Source organism: Oncorhynchus clarkii, chromosome 14, assembly GCF_045791955.1.
Source record: "Oncorhynchus clarkii lewisi isolate Uvic-CL-2024 chromosome 14, UVic_Ocla_1.0, whole genome shotgun sequence".
In the NCBI taxonomy this organism is placed as follows: Eukaryota; Metazoa; Chordata; class Actinopteri; order Salmoniformes; family Salmonidae; genus Oncorhynchus; species Oncorhynchus clarkii.
The window spans coordinates 40,383,188-40,407,008 of NC_092160.1; the positions used below are offsets into that span (position 1 = coordinate 40,383,188).

At 45.0% G+C, this 23,821-nt stretch overlaps 1 protein-coding gene across 1 annotated transcript in view; it reads left to right on the forward strand.

Moving 5' to 3' along the window:
• The window catches only part of LOC139366599 (transcriptional regulator ATRX-like), a 96,536-nt gene that overhangs the window by 14,993 nt on the left and 57,722 nt on the right, over positions 1 to 23,821 (forward strand). Inside the window, 10 exon segments of the mRNA XM_071104282.1 lie at positions 3,229 to 3,335; positions 3,582 to 3,717; positions 8,907 to 9,005; positions 10,054 to 10,163; positions 10,421 to 10,556; positions 15,088 to 15,186; positions 19,540 to 19,649; positions 19,885 to 19,952; positions 22,462 to 22,986; positions 23,093 to 23,821. Coding sequence (XP_070960383.1) covers positions 3,229 to 3,335; positions 3,582 to 3,717; positions 8,907 to 9,005; positions 10,054 to 10,163; positions 10,421 to 10,556; positions 15,088 to 15,186; positions 19,540 to 19,649; positions 19,885 to 19,952; positions 22,462 to 22,986; positions 23,093 to 23,821 — 2,119 coding nt within the window.

Below are 23,821 nucleotides of genomic sequence, written 5' to 3' on the forward strand. Positions count from 1 at the left end.
ACCTTTTAAATGTACCTTCAGGGGTCATTCAATTCAATATTCATCAGTTTCAGCAGTTTCTGGCTAAAGAGACAAGACTAACCAGGGAAATCCACAAACTAATAGTACAGGTAGATAGCATTAAAAATGATACTACAGAGATACAAAATAAGTTAGAGGAAAAACAAAAAGAACTTGAGGAACTTATTCAAGAACGATCTAATGTAATCTATTACAAAAATAAAGCAAACTGGATGGAATATGGAGAAAAATGAACTAAATTCTACAATACAGGAACACTAACAAAAATAATTTGCAGAAACTCGTTAGTGAAGACAGCGTCATCTATGATTCTCAGAATTATATTTTAAAAGAGGAAGCTGATTATTTTAGGCAAATGTTCTCTCTTCCATCTCATCCTTTCCCACTGAATGAAGATTACGGTAAGGAATTCTTTCCAAATAATATAAAAATGGAAAATTAACAAATGTACAGAAAGATCAGTGTGAAGGCCAAATTACAGAGGAATAACTTTTTGAGGGTCTTAAATCTTTTCAGTCTAGAAAAACCCCAGGGCTTGATGGCATACCGGTAGAGGTATATCAAGTCATTTTTGATATACTTAAAGCTCTATTGTTAGATTAGTCAAGATGGCGTAGCAGTCAGACGTCTGTCTTGTCTGTCTTGTCGTGTCCCGTGTATATCTTCTTTCTTTGTATTTATTTAAACAATTTCATTTTTAACCTCTGTTTCAACATACTCTCCTGCAACCCGCCTCACCCAATGTGGTATGGATCTGCCATTTTCTATACTTTAGACCCGGAACCCCCAACAGAAACTAGCCAGCTAACTAGCTGCTAGCTAGTAACCAGTTAGACACTGCTAGCGGTCATCAGTGAATGCCCACCTGCTAGCCTGCTAGCCGTGGCCCGCTAGCTGTCTAGAACATATCGGACTGTTAGCTGAAGAGGCCCATCGGACAAATTCTTTAGACACTATACCTAGCTAGTAGTCAGCTAGAGGCCATCAGCTAACCTTTAGCCCAGACAACCCTTGCCTGTCTACACGATGCAAATCTGACTCATTTTTCTCCATATCCGGATTCCTACCGCAAGCTCTGAACCTTTTCACCTGGATCATCGCAGCTAGCTAGCTGCTATCTGAGTGGCCACTCCTGGCTAACGTCTCTGTCCCGACGCAAGAACCAATTAACCTGGAACTAGCCTTTGCAGGGCCCATCTCCCGGCTAGCCGAAAAAGTCCATCAGCCACTCCTTGGGCTACAATACCTATTTTGCCAATTGGCCAGGACCCCTTTTACTGCCGACACGGAGCCTATTGTCTTATTTCACTGTAGAGCCTCCGTCCCTGCTCAACATGCATTAGCTAACCCTTTAGTTCCACCTCCCACACGTGCGGTGACCTCACTTGGTCTAAATGATGTTTCTAGAGACACAAACTCTCTCATCGTCACTCAATGCCTAGGTTTACCGCCACTGTATTCACATCCTACCATACCTTTGTCTGTACATTATGCCTCAAATCTATTCTACCGTGCCCATAAACCTGCTCCTTTTACTCTCTGTTCCGAACGCACTAGACATCCAGTTCTTTTAGCCTTTAGCCGTACCCTTATCCTACTCCTCCTCTGTTCCTCTGGCGCTGTAGAGCTTAATCCAGGTCCTGCAGCCCCTAGCTCCACTCCTATTCCTCAGGTGCTCTTATTTGTTGACTTCTGTAACCGTAAAAGCCTTGGTTTCATGCATTTTAACATTAGAAGCCTCCTCCCTAAGTTTGTTTTATTCACTGCTCTAGCACACTCTGCCAACCCGGATGTCCTAGCTGTGTCTGAATCCTGGTTTAAGGAAGACCACCAAAACCCCTGAAATGCCCATCCCTAACTACAACATTTTCCAATAAGATAGCACTGCCAAAGGGGACAGAGTTAGCCTGCAGAGTTTTGTCTTACTCTCCAGGTCTGTGCCCAAACAATTTGAGCTTCTACTTGTAAAAACCCACCTTTCCAAAAACAAGTCTCTCACCGTTGCTGCTTGCTATAGACAACCTTCTGACCCCAGCTGTGCCCTGGACAACATATGTGAATTGATTGCCCCCAATCTGTCCTCAGAACTTGCGCTGTCAGGTGACCTAAACTGGGACATGCTTAAATCCCAGGCCATCCTACAATCCTATCTTGATGCCCTCAATCTCACACAAACTATCAATGAACCTACCAAGTACAACCCCAAATCTCTAAACACAGGCACCCTCATAGATATCATCCTGACCAACCTGCACTCTAAATACACCTCTGCTGACTTCAACCAGGATCTCAGCGATCACTGCCTCATTTCCTGCGTCCGTAATTGGTCTGCGATCAAACGACCACCCCTCATCACTGTCAAACGCTCCCTAAAACACTAAAGCGAGCAGGCCTTTCTAATCGACCTGGCCCGGGTATCCTGGAAGGATATTGACCTCATTCCGTCAGTAGAGGATGCCTGGTTATTCTTTTAAAAGTGCTTTCCTCTTTGGGATTGCCGTGCCACTAGCGCCTCGACAACATCCGGTGAAATTGCAGAGCACGATATTCAAATTACAGAAATTGAAATCTTAACATTGAACATTCATGAAAATACAAGTGTCATCATTTTAAAAGCGTAACTTCTTAATCTTTGTCAGGTTTCAAAGGCTTTCTGGCGAAGGCACATTATCCGAGGACAGCGCCTCGCACACACAAGCATTACAAACATTTTCCAACCAAGCAGACTCAGTAATCCACCGGTTTCCCTCGTTCAAAATGCATACAGATGAATCCCGTAAATTACCAATAAACTTATTCCAAACATATCAAACAACGTTCCTAATCAATCCTCAGGTACCCTATTATGTAAATACACAATACAATTTAAGATGGAGAATACCAGAGACGCTTACCGGAGATAATTAACGAAGTACGCACTCTCACCGCAACAAACATTACAGCCAAAATGGGAGCCACTTGCTAAAACTACAAATTCTAAGTCATCTTTCAAAAGACAAGCCTGAAACTCTTTCTAATGACTGTTGACATCTAGTGGAAGCCCTAGGAACTGCTATCTGGGAGGTATTCCTTTTATATTCCCATTGACAGCCATAGTAATCCAGGGTGAGCTGGAAAAAAATTCTGTCTGGATTGTCCTCCGGTTGATGATTTGACTGGGAGCTAATATGTATAATTTCAGACCTAATAATGGCTTGTTGTTGGCAGGTAAAATTAGTAAGGCCTCAGCTGAATCTACAGACCAAGCGATGGAGGAGGAAGTAGGTCAGCTTCCGATTACAGACCAGATGGAGGAGGCGGAGGACGAGGAGGAGGTAGGTCAACATCAGATGATCTTTCTATGTCCCCTGCTTACTTTTTCAAATGTATCCACCTGGGCACAAACATTGTTTTACCAAAAACAGTAGTGCACTAGATGGGGAATTGGGTGCCATTTGGTGAACAGCCGGACTGTAGCTTCTGTGGCAGACAACAGGACACTACGATCACTCTGGGGCTATTCTCATGCTTTTTCCTCTTGGATGTTTTTTAATAGACTGTCATGCCTGTTTATTCCTCAGGCTGGGAGCTCAACAGAGACTGAGAGACCCTCCTCTTCTCACACCAAGAGGAAGCCTTCTGTTTCAGCCAAGCAAGTTGGAGGGAATGAGTCAGACACCTCGGACGAGAGTGGGCAGGACGATGGCGCCTCAGATGGTAAGGTCTACCACTAGACCTGGGGCCAGCACGGGTTTTAGTGCTTCTTAAATCTTTTGGCTGGGATCCCGTTAACTTCTCTAGGGTAGGGGGCAGCATTCGGAATTTTGGATGAAAAGCCCAAATTAACCGGCCTGCTACTCGGGCCCAGAAGATATGATATGATATGATATGATATGCATGTAACTGGTAGATTTGGATAGAAAACACTCTAAAGTTTCCAAAACTGTTACAATTGTGTCTGAGTATAACATAACTGATTTGGCAGGTGAAAACCTGAGAGAAATCCATTCAGGAAGTAGTTTTTTTTGTAGTTTTCTATTCAATGCCATTACAGTATCCATTGGCTTAGGACTCAATATGCAGTTCCTTCTTGTTTACCTTTTATATTGACAACGTTATTGTCCGGTTGAAATATTATAGATAATTTAGGCCAAAAACAACCTGAGGATTGAATATAAACATCGTTTGACATGTTTTTATGAACTTCTACGGATACAATTTGTCTGCCTGTTTCGACTGCATTTGAGCCTGTGGATTACTGAAGAAAACGTGCAAACAAAACAGAGGTTTTTGGATATAAAGAGGGACTTTATTGAACAAAAGGAACATTTATTGAGTAAATGAATGTCTTCTGAGTGCCACCATATGAAGATCATCAAAGGTAAATGATTTAATTTTAGCTCTATTTCTGAGTTCTGTAACTCTTCTACTTGGCTGGTTACTGTTTGTAATGATTTGTATGCTGGGCTGTGTTCTCAAATAATCGTAGGTATGCTTTTGCCGTAAAGCATTTTTTAAATCTGACACCGTGGTTGGAGTCACAAGAAGTTAATCTTTAAACCAATGTAAAATATGTTTTGTTTTCTGAATTTTTATAATGAGTATTTCTGTATTTGCGTTTGGCGCTCTGAAATCTCACTGGATGTTGGCCAGGTGGGACGCTAACGCCCCACATACCCTAGAGGTTAACGGGATCGATATGACAACAGCCAGTGAAATTTCAGGGCGCCAAATTCAAAAAAGGAATCTCATAATTAACATTCCTCAAACATACAAGTATTTTACACCATTTTAAAGATAAACTTGTTGTTAGTCCCGCCACAGTGTCCGATTTCAAAAAGGCTTTACGACGAAAGCATATGATTATGTTAGCTCAGCACCTAGTCACAGAAATAGACTGCCATTTTCCAGCCAAAGAGAGGAGTCACACAAAGCAGAAATAGAGATCAAATTAATCACTAACCATTGATGATCTTCATCAGATGGCACTCATAGGACTTCATGTTGAACAAAACATACATGTATTGTGTGATGTTCATATTTATATCCAAAAATCTGTTTACATTGGCGTGTTATGTTTTGCCTCCTAAACATCCGGTGATTTTACCGAGAGCCACATCAATTTACAGAAATACTCATAATAAACATTGATAAGAGATACAAGTATTATACATGGAACTTTAGATAAACCTCCCCTTAATGCAACCGCTGTGTCAGATAAAAATAAAAATAAACCTTTACGGCGAAAGCAAACCATGCAATAATCGGAGTACAGAGCCCAAACAAGCCATAAAGATATCCGCCATGTTGTGGAGTCAACAGATGTCAGAAATAGCATTATACATATTCACTTACCTTTGATCTTCATCAGAATGCACTCCCAGGAATCCCAGTTACACAAATGTTTGATTTGTTCGATAAAGTCCATAATTTGTCCAAATACCTCCTTTTTGTTCGCGTTTAGTACACAATCCAAACTCACGACTCGTGGGCGAGTCCATGCGAAAGTTCAGACAGTCATATTATAGTTCGTAGAAGCATGTCATACGAAGTATAGAATCAATCTTTAGGATGTTTTTATTATAAATCTTCAATAATGTTCCAACCGGAGAATTCCTTTGTCTGTAGAAATGCGATGGAATGCAAACTAACTCTCACGTGAACGCACGTGGTTAGCTCATGGCACTCTGCCAGACCCCTGACTCGAAGAGCCCTCATTCCCCCCTCATTCACAGTAGAAGCATCAAACAAGGTTCTAAAGACTGTTGACATCTAGTGGAAGACGTAGGAAGTGCAGTATGACCCCATTTACACTGTATATTGGAATGGCAAAGAGTTGAAACACTACAAACCTCAGATTTCCCACTTCCTGGTTGGATTTTTCTCAGGTTTTCGCCTGCCATATGAGTTCTGTTATACTCAGACATCATTCAAACAGTTTTAAAAACTTCAGGGTGTTTTCTATCCAAATCTACTACTACTACTACTACTACTAATAATAATCAACTGGGCCTGAGCAGCAGGCAGTTTACTTTGGGCACCTTATTCATCCAAGCTACTCAATACTGCCCCCAGCCATAACAAGTTAATTAATATCATTGTGGAGCCAAAAGGTGCATTTCCACACTTTGTGGATATTTATGTGTTTGTTGGTCTGTTCTGAGTTGATGTTCAAGGTTCATGTGGTGGTGATGAAGCAGTTGTTGAGGGCTCTGGTCTAAAGTAGTGCACTATATAGGGAATAGGGCTCTGGTCTAAAGTAGTGCACTATATAGGGCTCTGGTCTAAAGTAGTGCACTATATAGGGATCTGGTCTAAAGTAGTGCACTATATAGGGATCTGGTCTAAAGTAGTGCACTATATAGGGTTCCATAGGGATCTGGTCTAAAGTAGTGCACTATATATGGTGTCATTTGGTCCACTGTTAAAGCTTCCATATGCTTCCAAGCCAAAACATTTCGGTCGAGTTTGTGCATACAGAACATGTCAAATAAAGGTTGAATATTATTGTTTTTTCTTATGAAATCAAATCTACCTCACTCGTAACCATTTATCTAAACTGACCCTGTCATTATCTGCTTTTACCACTAGGGGGTAACCCTGCACCCTACTCTGTTGCAGTACCTGCTTTTACCATTAGGGGGTAACCCGGCACCCTACTCTGTTGCAGTACCTGCTTTTACCACTAGGGGGTAACCCTGCACCCTACTCTGTTGCAGTACCTGCTTTTACCACTAGGGGGTAACCCTGCACCGTACTGTGTTGCAGTACATGCTTTTACCACTAGGGGGTAGCCCTGCACTGTACGCTGTTGCAGTCCCTGCCTTTACCACTAGGGGGTAACCTTCCACAGTTCTCTGCAGTACCTGCCTTTACCACTAGGGGGTAACCTTCCACAGTTCTCTGTTGCAGTGTGCCACATTCTACTTCACCCTTTGTCTCTGTACAGTGCATTTGGAAAGTATTCAGACCCCTTGACTTATTCCACATTTTGTTACCTTACAGCCTTTTCAAAAAATTGATTATATTGTCTCCCTCCCTCATCAATCTACACACACTACCCCATAATCTACACACACTACCCCATAATCTACACACACTACCCCATAATGACAATGCAAAAACAGGTTTTTAGATCTGTTTTCAATTATTACAAATTAAAAACATATCTTATCTACCTCTGTATTCAGACCCTTTGCTATGTGACTCAAAATTGAGCTCAGGTGCATCCTGTTTCCATTGATCATCCTTGAGATGTTTCTACAACTTGATTGGAGTCCACCTGTGGTGAATTCAATTGATTGGACATGATTTGGAAAGGCACACACCTGTCTATAAGATCCCACAGTTGACAGTGCATGTCAGAGCAAAAACCAAGCCATGAGGTCAAAGGAATTGTCCGTGGAGCTCCGAGACGGGATTTTGTCAAGGTACAGATCTGGGGAAGGGTACCAAAACATTTCTGCAGCATTGAAGGTCCCCAAGAACACAGTGGCCTCCATCATTCTTAAATGGAAGAAGTTTGGAACCACCAAGACTCTTCCTAAAGATGGCCGTCTGGCCAAACAGAGCAAACGGGGGAGAAGGGCCTTGGTCAGGGAGGTGACCAAGAACCCGATGGTCACTCTGACAGAGCTCCAGGGGGACCACCATCTCTGCAGCACTCCACCAATCAGGACTTTATGGTAGAGTGGCCAGACAGAAGCCACTCCTCAGTAAGAGACTTCAGAGTTTACCAAAAGACACCCGAAGACTCTGACCATGAGAAACAATATTATCTGGTGTGACGAAACCAAGATTGTACTCTTTGAACTGAATTTCAAGCGTGGCATCTGGAGGAAACCTGACACCATTCCTATGATGAAGCATGGTGGTGGTGGCAGCATCATACTGTGTGGATGTTTTTCAGTAGCAAGGACTGGGAGACTAGTCAGGACCAAGGAAATTATGAAAACCTGCTCCAGAGCACTCAGTACCTCAGACTGGGGTGAAGTTAAACCTTCCAACAGGACAATGACCACAGCCAAGACAACGTAGGAGTGGCTTTGGGACAAGTATCCGAATGTCCTTGAGTTGCCCAGCCGGAGCTTGAACCCGATCTCACGTCTCTGGAGTTACCTGAGATAGCTGTGCAGCGACGCTCCCCATCGAACTTGACAGAGGTTGAGAGGATCTGCAGGGAAGAATAGGAGAAACTCCCCAAATACAGGTGTGCCAAGCTTGTAGAGTCATTCCCAAGAAGAAGTGAGGCTGTAATCGCTGCCAAAGATGCTTCAACAAAGTACTGAGTAAAGAGTCTGAATACTTATGTAATGATTCAGTTTTAAATTTGCACAATTATATAATCTTCTTTTGCTTTGTAATTATGGGGTATTGTGTGTAGATTGAGGAGGAAAAAACTATGTAATTCATTTTAGAATAAGGCTGTAACGTAACAAAATATGGAAAAAGTCACAGGGTCTGAATACTTTCTGAATGCATTGTATATTATGAGGACATTTAATAAGGTCTAAGTCTATGCCCTTGACTCAAGAGTAGGAATTCTTCAGTAAATTCTTTGTTGTCATTCAACAAGAGGCGACTCGTTTTCATGTAAATTTCTTTCTTCTGAAAATACTGCACCATATCTCAGATGGAAAAGTGTGTGTGGTCAAGATCTCTTTGGCAAAAACGTCAGTTACAGATTTCTTGTTGTCTTAGTCAGAATGAATCTATTTTGAGGAAGTGTATACTGGCTACGGCATCACAAAATGGACAAACAGTACCTTTGCAGCTTTTTCTGTTTTTCCAAGGAAGGTTTTTTCTGGGAGTATGAAGCTTCCTCGTTAGGTTCCCCTAGACCACATTACTGTTCTCCAGCCGAACTAAAGCATGCTGACACCCTACTTTCCTGTCCTCTCTTTCAGGGATGTTGGTTGTGCGGCCTCCTGCTGGGACTGACAACAAGGAGGACAAGAGCAGAGGAGCCATGAAGCTCCGAGTGGACCTCTCACGGAGAAAGACAGGTTAGTCTCCTCACTATATACCACACTGCTACCAACCAGGGGATAGTCGGAGAAGCCCCCAAGGTTTTGACCAGAAAGGGTGTTCCTACAGCCTAATAATCACTACTGCCAGTTTAATGAAATCAAACCTTTTGGGATTGATATTTGTGTTTATTAGGGATCCCCATTAACTGCTCTTCCTGGGGTCCAAACACATTAAGGCAGTTAGATCACCTAAAACAGCAGACTCACACATCACCTAAAACAACAGACTCACGCATCACCTAAAACAACAGACTCACGCATCACCTAAAACAACGGGCTCACGCATCACCTAAAACAGCGGGCTCACGCATCAGCTAAAACAGCGGGCTCACGCATCACCTAAAACAGCGGGCTCACGCATCACCTAAAACAGCGGGCTCACGCATCACCTAAAACAGCGGGCTCACGCATCACCTAAAACAGCGGGCTCACGCATCACCTAAAACAGCGGGCTCACGCATCACCTAAAACAGCGGGCTCACGCATCACCTAAAACAGCGGGCTCACGCATCACCTAAAGCAACACTATATTCTGTTCATTAGAGTGCTTGACTCATTAATCCACTATTTTCCCTCGTTCAAAATGCATACAAATGAATCCCGTAAGTTACCAATAAACTTCTTCCAAACAAATCAAACATTCCTAATCAATCCTCAGGTACCCTAATATGTAAATAAACGATGAAATTTAAGACGGATAATACCAGAAATGAATAACGAAGTACGCACACTCACCGGAAAGCGCAACAAACATTACAGCCAAAATGGTAGCCACTTGCTAAAACTACAAATTCTAAGTCATCTTTCAAAAGACGAGCCTGAAACTCTTTCTAATGACTGTTGACATCTAGTGGAAGCCCTAGGAACTGCTATCTGGGAGGTATTCCTTTTATATTCCCATTGACAGCCATAGTAATCCAGGGTAAGCTGGAAAAAAATTCTGTCTGGATTGTCCTCCGGTTGATGATTTGACTGGGAGCTAATATGTATAATTTCAGACCTAATAATGGCTTGTTGTTGGCAGGTAAAATGAGTAAGGCCTCAGCTGAATCTACAGACCAAGTGATGATGGAGGAAGTAGGTCAGCTTCCGATTACAGACCAGATGGAGGAGGCGGAGGGCGAGGAGGAGGAGGTAGGTCAACATCAGATGGTCTTTCTATGTCCCCTGCTCACTTTTTTAAATGTATCCACCTGGGCATTAAATGTATCCACCTGTTTTTTTTCCAAAAACAGTAGTGCACTAGATGGGGAATTGGGTGCCATTTGGTGAACAGCCGGACTGTAGCTTCTGTGGCAGACAACAGGACACTACGATCACTCTGGGGCTATTCTCATGCTTTTTCCTCTTGGATGTTTTTTAATAGACTGTCATGACTGTTTATTCCTCAGGCTGGGAGCTCAACAGAGACTGAGAGACCCTCCTCTTCTCACACCAAGAGGAAGCCTTCTGTTGCAGCCAAGCAAGTTGGAGGGAATGAGTCAGACACCTCGGACGAGAGTGGACAGGACGATGGCGCCTCAGATGGTAAGGTCTACCACTAGATCTGGGGCCAGCACGGGTTTTAGTTCTTCTTAAATCTTTTGGCTGGGATCCCGTAAACTTCTCTAGGGTAGGGGGCAGCATTCTGAATTTTGGATGAAAAGCATGCCCAAATTAAACGCCCTGCTTCTCGGGCCCAGTAGATATGATATGCATATAACTGGTAGATTTGGATAGAAAACACTCTAACGTTTCCAAAACTGTTAAAATTGTGTCTGAGTATTACAGAACTGATTTGGCAGGTGAAAACCTGAGAGAAATCCATTCAGGAAGTAGTTTTTTTTGTAGTTTTCTATTCAATGCCATTACAGTATCCATTGACTTAGGACTCAATATGCAGTTCCTTCTTGTTTACCTTTTATATTGACGACGTTATTGTCCGGTTGAAATATTATAGATAATTTAGGCCAAAAACAACCTGAGGATTGAATATAAACATTGTTTGACATGTTTTTATGAACTTCTACGGATACAATTTGCTTGTTTCGACTGCATTTGAGCCTGTGGATTACTGAAGAAAACGCGCAAACAAAACTGAGGTTTTTGGATATAAAAAGGGACTTTATTGAACAAAAGGAACATTTATTGAGTAAATGAATATCTTCTGAGTGCCACCATATGAAGATCATCAAAGGTAAGTGATTTAATTTTATCTCTTTCTGAGTTCTGTAACTCTTCTACTTGGCTGGTTACTGTTTGTAATGATTTGTATGCTGGGCTGTGTTCTCAAATAATTGTAAGGTATGCTTTTGCCGTAAAGCATTTTTTAAATCTGACACCGTGGTTGGAGTCACAAGAAGTTAATCTTTAAACCAATGTAAAATATGTTTTGTTTTCTGAATTTTTATAATGAGTATTTCTGTATTTGCGTTTGGCGCTCTGAAATCTCACTGGATGTTGGCCAGGTGGGACGCTAACGCCCCACATACCCTAGAGGTTAACGGGATCGATATGACAACAGCCAGTGAAATTTCAGGGCGCCAAATTCAAAAAAGGAATCTCATAATTAACATTCCTCAAACATACAAGTATTTTACACCATTTTAAAGATAAACTTGTTGTTAGTCCCGCCACAGTGTCCGATTTCAAAAAGGCTTTACGACGAAAGCATATGATTATGTTAGCTCAGCACCTAGTCACAGAAATAGACTGCCATTTTCCAGCCAAAGAGAGGAGTCACACAAAGCAGAAATAGAGATCAAATTAATCACTAACCATTGATGATCTTCATCAGATGGCACTCATAGGACTTCTTGTTACTATGTATGTTTTGTTCGATGTTCATATTTATATCCAAAAATCTGTTTACAATTGGCACGTTATGTTTTGCCTCCAAAACATCCAGTGATTTTACTGAGAGCCACATCAATTTACAGAAATACTCATAATAAACATTGATAAGAGATACAAGTATTATACATGGAACTTTAGATAAACCTCCCCTTAATGCAACCGCTGTGTCAGATAAAAATAAAAATAAACCTTTACGGCGAAAGCAAACCATGCAATAATCGGAGTACAGAGCTCAGAGCCCAAACAAGCCATAAAGATATCCGCCATGTTGTGGAGTCAACAGATGTCAGAAATAGCATTATAAATATTCACTTACCTTTGATCTTCATCAGAATGCACTCCCAGGAATCCCAGTTACACAAATGTTTGATTTGTTCGATAAAGTCCATAATTTGTCCAAATACCTCCTTTTTGTTCGCGTTTAGTACACAATCCAAACTCACGACGCGTGGGCGAGTCCATGCGAAAGTTCAGACAGTCATATTATAGTTCGTAGAAGCATGTCATACGAAGTATAGAATCAATCTTTAGGATGTTTTTATTATAAATCTTCAATAATGTTCCAACCGGAGATTTCCTTTGTCTGTAGAAATGCGATGGAATGCAAACTAACTCACGTGAACGCACGTGGTCAGCTCATGGCACTCTGCCAGACCCCTGACTCGAAGAGCCCTCATTCCCCCCTCCTTCACAGTAGAAGCATCAAACAAGGTTCTAAAGACGGTTGACATCTTAGTGGAAGCCTTAGGAAGTGTAATATGACCCCATAGACACTGTATATTGGAATGGCAAAGAGTTGAAAAACTACAAACCTCAGATTTCCCACTTCCTGGTTGGATTTTTTCTCAGGTTTTCGCCTGCCATATGAGTTCTGTTATACTCAGACATCATTCAAACAGTTTTAGAAACTTCAGGGTGTTTTCTATCCAAATCTACTACTACTACTACTACTACTACTAATAATAATCAACTGGGCCTGAGCAGCAGGCAGTTTACTCTGGGCACCTTATTCATCCAAGCTACTCAATACTGCCCCCAGCCATAACAAGTTGCTTTTACCACTAGGGGGTAACCCTGCCCTGTACTGTTGCACTACCTGCCTTTACCACTAGGGGGTAACCCTGCACTGTCCTCTGTTGCACTACCAGCTTTTACCACTAGGGGGTAACCTTCCACAGTTCTCTGTTGCAGTGTGACACGTTCTTCTTCACCATCTCTCTGTACAGTGCATTCGGAAAGTATTCAGACCCCTTGACTTTTTCCACATTTTGTTACCTTACAGCCTTTTTAAAAAAATTATTAAATTGTCTCCCTCCCTCATCAATCTACACCCAATACCCCATGATGTCAAAGCAAAAAACGAGTTTTTAGATCTGTTTTCAAATGTATAAAAAATTAAAAACATATCTTATCTACCTCTGTATTCAGACCCTTTGCTATGTGACTTGAAATTGAGTTCAGGTGGATCCTGTTTCCATTGATCATGCTTGAGATGTTTCTACAACTTGATTGGAGTCCACCTTTTGGTAAATTCAATTGATTGGACATGATTTGGAAAGGCAACACACCTGTCTATATAAGATCCCACAGTTGACAGTGCATGTCAGAGCAAAAACCAAGCCATGAGGTCAAAGGAATTGTCCGTAGAGCTCCGAGACGGGATTTTGTCAAGGTACAGATCTGGGGAAGGGTACCAAAACATTTCTGTATCATTGAAGGTCCCCAAGAACACAGTGGCCTCCATCATTCTTAAATGGAAGAAGTTTGGAACCACCAAGACTCTTCCTAAAGATGGCCGCCTGGCCAAACAGAGCAAACGGGGGAGAAGGGCCTTGGTCAGGGAGGTGACCAAGAACCCGATGGTCACTCTGACCGAGCTCCAGAGTTCCTCTGTGAACATGGGGGAACCTCCCAGAAGGACCACCATCTCTGCAGCACTCCACCAATCAGGACTTTATGGTAGAGTGGCCAGACAGAAGCCACTCCTCAGTAAGAGACTTCAGAGTTTACCAAAAGACACCCGAAGACTCTGACCATGAGAAACAATATTATCTGGTGTGACGAAACCAAGATTGTACTCTTTGACCTGAATGCCAAGCATGGCGTCTGGAGGAAACCTGACACCATTCTATGATGAAGCATGGTGGTGGTGGCAGCATCATACTGTTGGGATGTTTTTCAGTAGCAGGGACTGGGAGACTAGTCAGGACCAAGGAAATGATGACCAGAGAGTAAAGAGCGATCCTTGATGAAAACCTGCTCCAGAGCACTCAGTACCTCAGACTGGGGTGAAGTTTCACCTTCCAACAGGACAATGACCACAGCCAAGACAATGTAGGAGTGGCTTTGGGACAAGTATCTGAATGTCCTTGAGTTGCCCAGCCGGAGCTTGATCTTGAACCCGATCTAACATCTCTGGAGAGCTGAGAATAGCTGTGCAGCGACGCTCCCCATCCAACTTGACAGAGCTTGAGAGGATCTGCAGAGAAGAATGGGAGAAACTCCCCAAATACAGGTGTGCCAAGCTTGTAGTGTCATACCCAAGAAGACTTGAGGCTGTAATCGCTGCCAAAAGTGCTTTAACAAAAGTACTGAGTAAAGGGTCTGAATAATTATGTAAATGATATTTCAGTTTTTTTATTAAATTTGCTAAACTGTATAATATTCTTTTGCGTTGTAATTATGGGGTATTGTGTGTAGATTGAGGAGGAAAAAACAATATAATCAATTTTAGAATTAGGCTGTAACGTAACAAAATGTGGAAAAAGTCACAGGGTCTGAATACTTTCTGAATGCATTGTATATTATGAGGACATTTAGTAAGGTTTAAGTCTATGCCCTTGACTCAAGAGTAGGAATTCTTCAGTAAATTCTTTGTTGTCATTCAACAAGAGGCGACTCGTTTTCATGTAAATTTCTTTCTTCTGAAAATACTGCACCATATCTCAGATGGAAAAGTGTGTGTGGTCAAGATCTCTTTGGCAAAAACGTCAGTTACAGATTTCTTGTTGTCTTAGTCAGAACGAATCTATTTTGAGGAAGTGTATACTGGCTACGGCATCACAAAATGGACAAACGGTACCTTTGCAGTTTTTTCAGTTTTTCCAAGGAAGGTTTTTTCTGGGAGTATGAAGCTCCCTCGTTAGGTTCCCCTAGACCACATTACTGTTCTCCAGCCGAACTAAAGCATGCTGACACCCTACTTTGCTGTCCTCTCCTTCAGGGCTGTTGGTTGTGCGGCCTCCTGCTGGGACTGACAACAAGGAGGACAAGAGCAGAGGAGCCATGAAGCTCCGAGTGGACCTCTCACGGAGAAAGACAGGTTAGTCTCCTCACTATATACCACACTGCTACCAACCAGGGGATAGTCGGAGAAGCCCCCAAGGTTTTGACCAGAAAGGGTGTTCCTACAGCCTAATAATCACAACTACTGCCAGTTTACACATTAAGGCAGTTAGATCACCTAAAACAACAGACTCACGCGTCACCTAAAACAACAGACTCACGCGTCACCTAAAACAACAGACTCACGCGTCACCTAAAACAACAGACTCACGCGTCACCTAAAACAACAGACTCACGCGTCACCTAAAACAACAGACTCACGCGTCACCTAAAACAGTCTGTTAACTGTCTTGTTCAGGAGCAGAACGACATATTTGTACCTTATCAGCTCGGGGATTCGATCCAGCAACCTTTCAGTTACTCGTCCAACACTCTAACCACTAGGCTACCTGCCGCCCCATATCTACTTACAGTACCTTAGGAAAGTATTCATACCCCTTGACTTTTTCCACATTCTGTTACTTTACAGCCTTATTCTAAAATTGGTTAAAATGTTTTTTTCCCATCGATTTACACACTACCCCATAATTAGCAAAAACAGGTTTTTATTACAAATGTAAAAACTGAAACCTGACCTGAGTATTCAGTGAGTATCCCGTATTCCCGACTTGACGTGCGTATTCCCCTACTTGACGTGCGTATTCCCGACTTGACGTGCGTATTCCCCTACTTGACGTGCGTATTCCCCTACTTGACGTGCGTATTCCCCTACTTGACGTGCGTATTCCCCTACTTGACGTGCGTATTCCCCTACTTGACGTGCGTATTCCCCTACTTGACGTGCGTATTCCCGAACTTGACGTGCGTATTCCCGACTTGACGTGCGTATTCCCGACTTGACGTGCGTATTCCCGACTTGACGTGCGTATTCCCGACTTGACGTGCGTATTCCCGACTTGACGTGCGTATTCCCCTACTTGACGTGCGTATCCCCCTACTTGACGTGCGTATCCCCCTACTTGACGTGCGTATTCCCCTACTTGACGTGCGTATTCCCCTACTTGACGTGCGTATTCCCCTACTTGACGTGCGTATTCCCGACTTGACGTGCGTATTCCCCTACTTGACGTGCGTATCCCCCTACTTGACGTGCGTATCCCCCTACTTGACGTGCGTATCCCCCTACTTGACGTGCGTATCCCCCTACTTGACGTGCGTATCCCCCTACTTGACGTGCGTATTCCCCTACTTGACGTGCGTATTCCCGACTTGACGTGCGTATTCCCTACTTGACGTGCGTATTCCCTACTTGACGTGCGTATTCCCCTACTTGACGTGCGTATTCCCCTACTTGACGTGCGTATTCCCGACTTGACGTGCGTATTCCCGACTTGACGTGCGTATTCCCGACTTGACGTGCGTATTCCCGACTTGACGTGCGTATTCCCGGCTTGACGTGCGTATTCCCCGACTTGACGTGCGTATTCCCCGACTTGACGTGCGTATTCCCGACTTGACGTGCGTATTCCCCTACTTGACGTGCGTATTCCCCTACTTGACGTGCGTATTCCCCTACTTGACGTGCGTATTCCCGACTTGACGTGCGTATTCCCGACTTGACGTGCGTATTCCCGACTTGACGTGCGTATTCCCGACTTGACGTGCGTATTCCCGACTTGACGTGCGTATTCCCCTACTTGACGTGCGTATTCCCCTACTTGACGTGCGTATTCCCCTACTTGACGTGCGTATTCCCCTACTTGACGTGCGTATTCCCCTACTTGACGTGCGTATTCCCCTACTTGACGTGCGTATTCCCCTACTTGACGTGCGTATTCCCGAACTTGACGTGCGTATTCCCGACTTGACGTGCGTATTCCCGACTTGACGTGCGTATTCCCGACTTGACGTGCGTATTCCCGACTTGACGTGCGTATTCCCGACTTGACGTGCGTATTCCCCTACTTGACGTGCGTATCCCCCTACTTGGCGTGCGTATTCCCCTACTTGACGTGCGTATTCCCCTACTTGACGTGCGTATTCCCCTACTTGACGTGCGTATTCCCGACTTGACGTGCGTATTCCCCGACTTGACGTGCGTATTCCCCGACTTGACGTGCGTATTCCCCTACTTGACGTGCGTATTCCCGACTTGACGTGCGTATTCCCGACTTGACGTGCGTATTCCCGACTTGACGTGCGTATTCCCGACTTGACGTGCGTATTCCCCTACTTGACGTGCGTATTCCCGACTTGACGTGCGTATTCCCCTACTTGACGTGCGTATTCCCGACTTGACGTGCGTATCCCCCTACTTGACGTGCGTATTCCCGGCTTGACGTGCGTATTCCCGGCTTGACGTGCGTATTCCCCTACTTGACGTGCGTATTCCCGACTTGACGTGCGTATTCCCTACTTGACGTGCGTATTCCCTACTTGACGTGCGTATTCCCTACTTGACGTGCGTATTCCCCTACTTGACGTGCGTATTCCCCTACTTGACGTGCGTATTCCCCCTACTTGACGTGCGTATTCCCGACTTGACGTGCGTATTCCCGACTTGACGTGCGTATTCCCGACTTGACGTGCGTATTCCCGACTTGACGTGCGTATTCCCGACTTGACGTGCGTATTCCCGACTTGACGTGCGTATTCCCCCACTTGACGTGCGTATTCCCCCACTTGACGTGCGTATTCCCCCACTTGACGTGCGTATTCCCCCACTTGACGTGCGTATTCCCCCACTTGACGTGCGTATTCCCCCACTTGACGTGCGTATTCCCCCACTTGACGTGCGTATTCCCCCACTTGACGTGCGTATTCCCCTACTTGACGTGCGTATTCCCCGACTTGACGTGCGTATTCCCCGACTTGACGTGCGTATTCCCGACTTGACGTGCGTATTCCCCTACTTGACGTGCGTATTCCCCTACTTGACGTGCGTATTCCCCTACTTGACGTGCGTATACCCCTACTTGACGTGCGTATTCCCCTACTTGACGTGCGTATTCCCGACTTGACGTGCGTATTCCCCTACTTGACGTGCGTATTCCCCTACTTGACGTGCGTATTCCCGACTTGACGTGCGTATTCCCGACTTGACGTGCGTATTCCCGACTTGACGTGCGTATTCCCCTACTTGACGTGCGTATTCCCGACTTGACGTGCGTATTCCCCTACTTGACGTGCGTATTCCCGACTTGACGTGCGTATCCCCCTACTTGACGTGCGTATTCCCGGCTTGACGTGCGTATTCCCGGCTTGACGTGCGTATTCCCGGCTTGACGTGCGTATTCCCCTACTTGACGTGCGTATTCCCGACTTGACGTGCGTATTCCCGACTTGACGTGCGTATTCCCTACTTGACGTGCGTATTCCCCTACTTGACGTGCGTATTCCCCTACTTGACGTGCGTATTCCCCTACTTGACGTGCGTATTCCCGACTTGACGTGCGTATTCCCGACTTGACGTGCGTATTCCCGACTTGACGTGCGTATTCCCGACTTGACGTGCGTATTCCCGACTTGTCGTGCGTATTCCCGACTTGACGTGCGTATTCCCTACTTGACGTGCGTATTCCCCCACTTGACGTGCGTATTCCCCCACTTGACGTGCGTATTCCCCCACTTGACGTGCGTATTCCCCCACTTGACGTGCGTATTCCCCCACTTGACGTGCGTATTCCCCCACTTGACGTGCGTATTCCCCCACTTGACGTGCGTATTCCCCTACTTGACGTGCGTATTCCCCGACTTGACGTGCGTATTCCCGACTTGACGTGCGTATTCCCGACTTGACGTGCGTATTCCCCGACTTGACGTGCGTATTCCCCGACTTGACGTGCGTATTCCCCGACTTGACGTGCGTATTCCCGACTTGACGTGCGTATTCCCGACTTGACGTGCGTATTCCCTACTTGACGTGCGTATTCCCCTACTTGACGTGCGTATTCCCCTACTTGACGTGCGTATTCCCCTACTTGACGTGCGTATTCCCCTACTATGTATGGGTGTCCGAGCTGTACGCCAGCAGCTCAAACAGCTCGGTGCATTCAACATGTCAATACCTCGTATATATCAAAGCAGTGATGAAGTCAATCTCTCCTCCACTTTGAGCCAGGAGAGATTGACATGTATGTCATTATAGTTGGAGAGGCTTCCATTGAAGAACACCCTCTGTGTTGTGTTAGACAGGTAACTCTTTATCCACAATATAGCAGGAAGTCTTTCCAGCAGCAGACTATGATCAATAATGTCAAAAGCCACACTGAAGTCTAACAAAACAGCCCCCCCCCCCCCCCACTCTTTTGATCATACTTCTCTCTCAACCAATCACCGTGGATGTAAACAAAACATGTTTGTCTCTCGGTCTTCCTCTGTTTATATCCAGATACCACTTTGCAGGAGAGGATAGACTGCACCGCCTGTGGACAGCAGGTCAACCACTTCCAGCGCCACTCGGTGTTTGAGCACCCGATGCTCCATGTGCTCCTCTGCAAGGTAGATACAGCTGCAACACGTTCATTTGTCCCCTCTGTCTGCCCCCCCCCCCCCCCCGTCTCTGTCTCCCCCCTCTCTTTAGTTTAGATCTACCTGCAACACTCTAATAGAGGCAGACCTGTAGTAGTTGTATGTGTGGCAGGTTTTGAGCTGTTTGTCTTCTGAACAGAAATGCGACATATGGAAAGTTTTCTATTTTCTAAGGTTCCTCCCTTGTTGTTTTCTCTTCCTCTAGTCGTGTTATAAGTATTACACCAGCGATGACATCAATAAAGACGAGGACGGCATGGACGAACAGTGCAGGTAGGTCCCCTCACAGAACACAGAAACATCAAATCCAATTTATTGATCAGCTGATATCTCAAAGTGCTGTACAGAAACCCAGCCTAAAACCCCAAACAGCAAGCAATGCAGGTGTAGAAGCACGGTGGCTAGGAAAAACTCCCTAGAAAGGCCAAAACCTAGGAAGAAACCTAGAGAGGAACCAGGCTCTGAGGGGTGGCCAGTCCTCTTCTGGCTGTGCCGGGTGGAGATTATAACAGAACATGGCCAAGATGTTCAAATGTTCATAAATGACCAGCATGGTCGAATAATAGTAAGGCAGAACAGTTGAAACTGGAGCAGCAGCACAGTCAGGTGGACTGGGGACAGCAAGGAGTCATCATGTCAGGTAGTCCTGGGGCATGGTCCTAGGGCTCAGGTCCTCCGAGAGAGAAAGAAGGAGAGAAACATGGATGAATGGTCTAGGCAGGTCACCTCACAGAACACAAACATGGATGAATGGTCTAGGCAGGTCACCTCACAGAACACAGAAACATGGATGAATGGTCTAGGCAGGTCACCTCACAGAACACAGAAACATGGACGAATGGTCTAGGCAGGTCATCCTGTTGTTTTGGCTGAGTATCGACACCCCTCTCGTAGAATATTGGCAAAGATGCAACGACTCCTCTTTCTATTCTGGTTAGGGACAGTTTGTGCTGTTCTGTGAAGAGAGTAGTACACAGCGTTGTACGAGATCTTCAGTTTCTTGTGAATTTCTTGCATGGAACAGCCTTAATTTCTCAGAACAAGAATAGATTGAGTTTCAGAAGAAAGTTCTTAGTTTCTGGCCAGTTTGAGCCTTTAATCGAACCCACAAATGCTGATGCTCCAGATTCTTCTTTAATCAGGACAACAGTTTTCAGCTGTGCTAACATAATTACAAAAGGGTTTTCTAATGATCAATTAGCCTTTTAAAATGATCAACTAACACAACGTGCCATTGGAACACAGGAGTGATGGTTGCTGATAATGGGCCTCTACTCCTATGTAGATATTTCGTTAAAAATCAGCCGTTTCCAGCTACAATAGTCATTTACAACATTAACCATGTCTACGCTGTATTTCTGATTAATTTGATGTTATTTTAACGAACAAAAATTTTTGCTTTTCTTTCAAAACCAAGGACATTTCTAAGTGACCCCACACTTTTAAACGGTAGTGTACATAACTATATACTAACACAAAAAGGAAGTCACTTGAACCCAGTCTGTCACAAAGAGAAGATTGATATGGGAGACGAGCCTCTACACATTCCATTTAACACATGTAAGATAAATGTTTGTGGAATTTAATTATAGGTAGCCTTTTTAGTAAATATTCCGCAAACGGAAATACACAATGAACAAAAAAAACGTTTACATTTCGCCTCATCACTCAGCCACATAATACCAGGGTATATCTGGTCTCTCCTCATCACTCAGCCACATAATACCAGGGTATATCTGGTCTCTCCTCATCACTCAGCCACATAATACCAGGGTATATCTGGTCTCTCCTCATCACTCAGCCACATAATACCAGGGTATATCTGGTCTCTCCTCATCACTCAGCCACATAATACCAGGGTATATCTGGTCTCTCCTCATCACTCAGCCACATAATACCAGGGTATATCTGGTCTCTCCTCATCACTCAGCCACATAATACCAGGGTATATCTGGTGTCTCCTCATCACTCAGCCACATAATACCAGGGTATATCTGGTCTCTCCTCATCACTCAGCCACATAATACCAGGGTATATCTGGTCTCTCCTCATCACTCAGCCACATAATACCAGGGTATATCTGGTGTCTCCTCATCACTCAGCCACATAATACCAGGGTATATCTGGTGTCTCCTCATCACATAATACCAGGGTATATCTAGTCTGTCTCCTCATCACTCAGCCACATAATACCAGGGTATATCTGGTGTCTCCTCATCACTCAGCCACATAATACCAGGGTATATCTGGTGGTCTGTCTCCTCATCACTCAGCCACATAATACCAGGGTATATCTGGTGGTCTGTCTCCTCATCACTCAGCCACATAATACCAGGGTATATCTGGTGGTCTGTCTCCTCATCACTCAGCCACATAATACCAGGGTATATCTGGTGGTCTGTCTCCTCATCACTCAGCCACATAATACCAGGGTATATCTGGTGGTCTGTCTCCTCATCACTCAGCCACATAATACCAGGGTATATCTGGTGGTCTGTCTCCTCATCACTCAGCCACATAATACCAGGGTATATCTGGTGGTCTGTCTCCTCATCACTCAGCCACATAATACCAGGGTATATCTGGTGGTCTGTCTCCATAATACCAGGGTATATCTGGTGGTCTGTCTCCCCAGCCACATAATGTCAGGGTATTTCTGGTGGGCTTTGTGAAATAAGGACAAGCGTATATTGTGGTAGAAATTGAAATGGAGGATAATCCCAATTAAGCTACATGAGATTTTGAAGTTGACTTTGTCTTGCTATCTTAACTACGCCCCAAGGTGGTGTGCTGAAGGTGGCAACCTGATCTGCTGTGACTACTGCCACAACGCCTTCTGTAAGAAGTGCATCCTGCGTAACCTGGGGCGCAAGGAGCTGTCCATGATCACCGACGAGGACAGTAAATGGTCCTGCTATATCTGCAGCCCTCAGCCTCTCTCAGACATCGCCTCCAACTGCTCCAACATCTTGACCAAGCTGGAGAGCTTCTGGCGCACTGGGCGCAAGAAAGAGAGGGAGGAGAAAGAGAGGAAGGAGGTGAAAGGGCACAGTAAGGGTAAAGGTCACCACCACCATGGTAAAGCTGTGGTGAACGGTAAGGAACATTCAGACGGGTCAGGGACCCTCACCTTCTCCTATAAGACCCTGAAGGTCCCCAAGGAGCTGGTGAAGAGGACCAAGAAGCTGATTGAGACGACCACAGGGCTCAACAACACCTTCATCCATTTCATCCAGCAGGCTGAGGAGGAGCAGGGAGCAGGAGAAGGTGGCAGCGGGACCAGACACAGACACCTCAAGGCCTTCAGGTATCATAACACATGTTGGTATTATGACTGCTACAAAGGATCTGAGACAGTCCAATTCTCATCTTTTGCTTAATTGCTATCTCTCTCTCTCTCTCTCTCTCTTTAGGTCTGTTCTGGCTGATCTGAAGAAGGCCCATGCTGCTCTAGAGAAAGACTTGGAGTCACAGTTCACTTCCCAGGACCAGGGGATGCAGAATGGGGATGCTGTTTCCAACACCGACGGCCATGACGGCCACGATCAGATAGACAATGGGCAAGAGGCAGAAGAGGACAAAATGGCCGACACTGAGGATGGGGAGGGGGATGGGGGTGTGTCAGAGGACACAGAGATGGAGGGGAGCCCCACCCCCACGCCTCAGGACCACTCAGAGACAGGCAGCCAGGCTAAAGACCAGACAGTGGTGAAAATGGAGGAGGAGGATGGAACAGAGGAGGAAGCTGACCGGGATAAAGACATCGTGTCCGTCGGGCCGTCCGTCCCTGACGAGCTCTTCCAGATGGTCAAGAGTTTAGCGGACTCCACCGGGTTAACGCCCGGTAACGACGCCACAGAACTCACAGCGGCTAGCCAATCGGAGAACCCCGCTGCTGGCTCAACCAGGAAGTCACATGACACCCAGAAGGAGAAGGCCATGCCCAAGGTTAAGAACCTCATCTTGAAGCTGACGCCTGTTCCCGTGGTTACCACACGCGCCTCCAGGTCTAAGAGTAAGGATGGAGGGAAGGAGAAGGAGAGGAGTAAGGATGGAGGGAAGGAGAGGAGTAAGGATGGAGGGAAGGAGAGGAGTAAGGATGGAGGGAAGGAGAGGAGTAAGGATGGAGGGAAGGAGAGGGT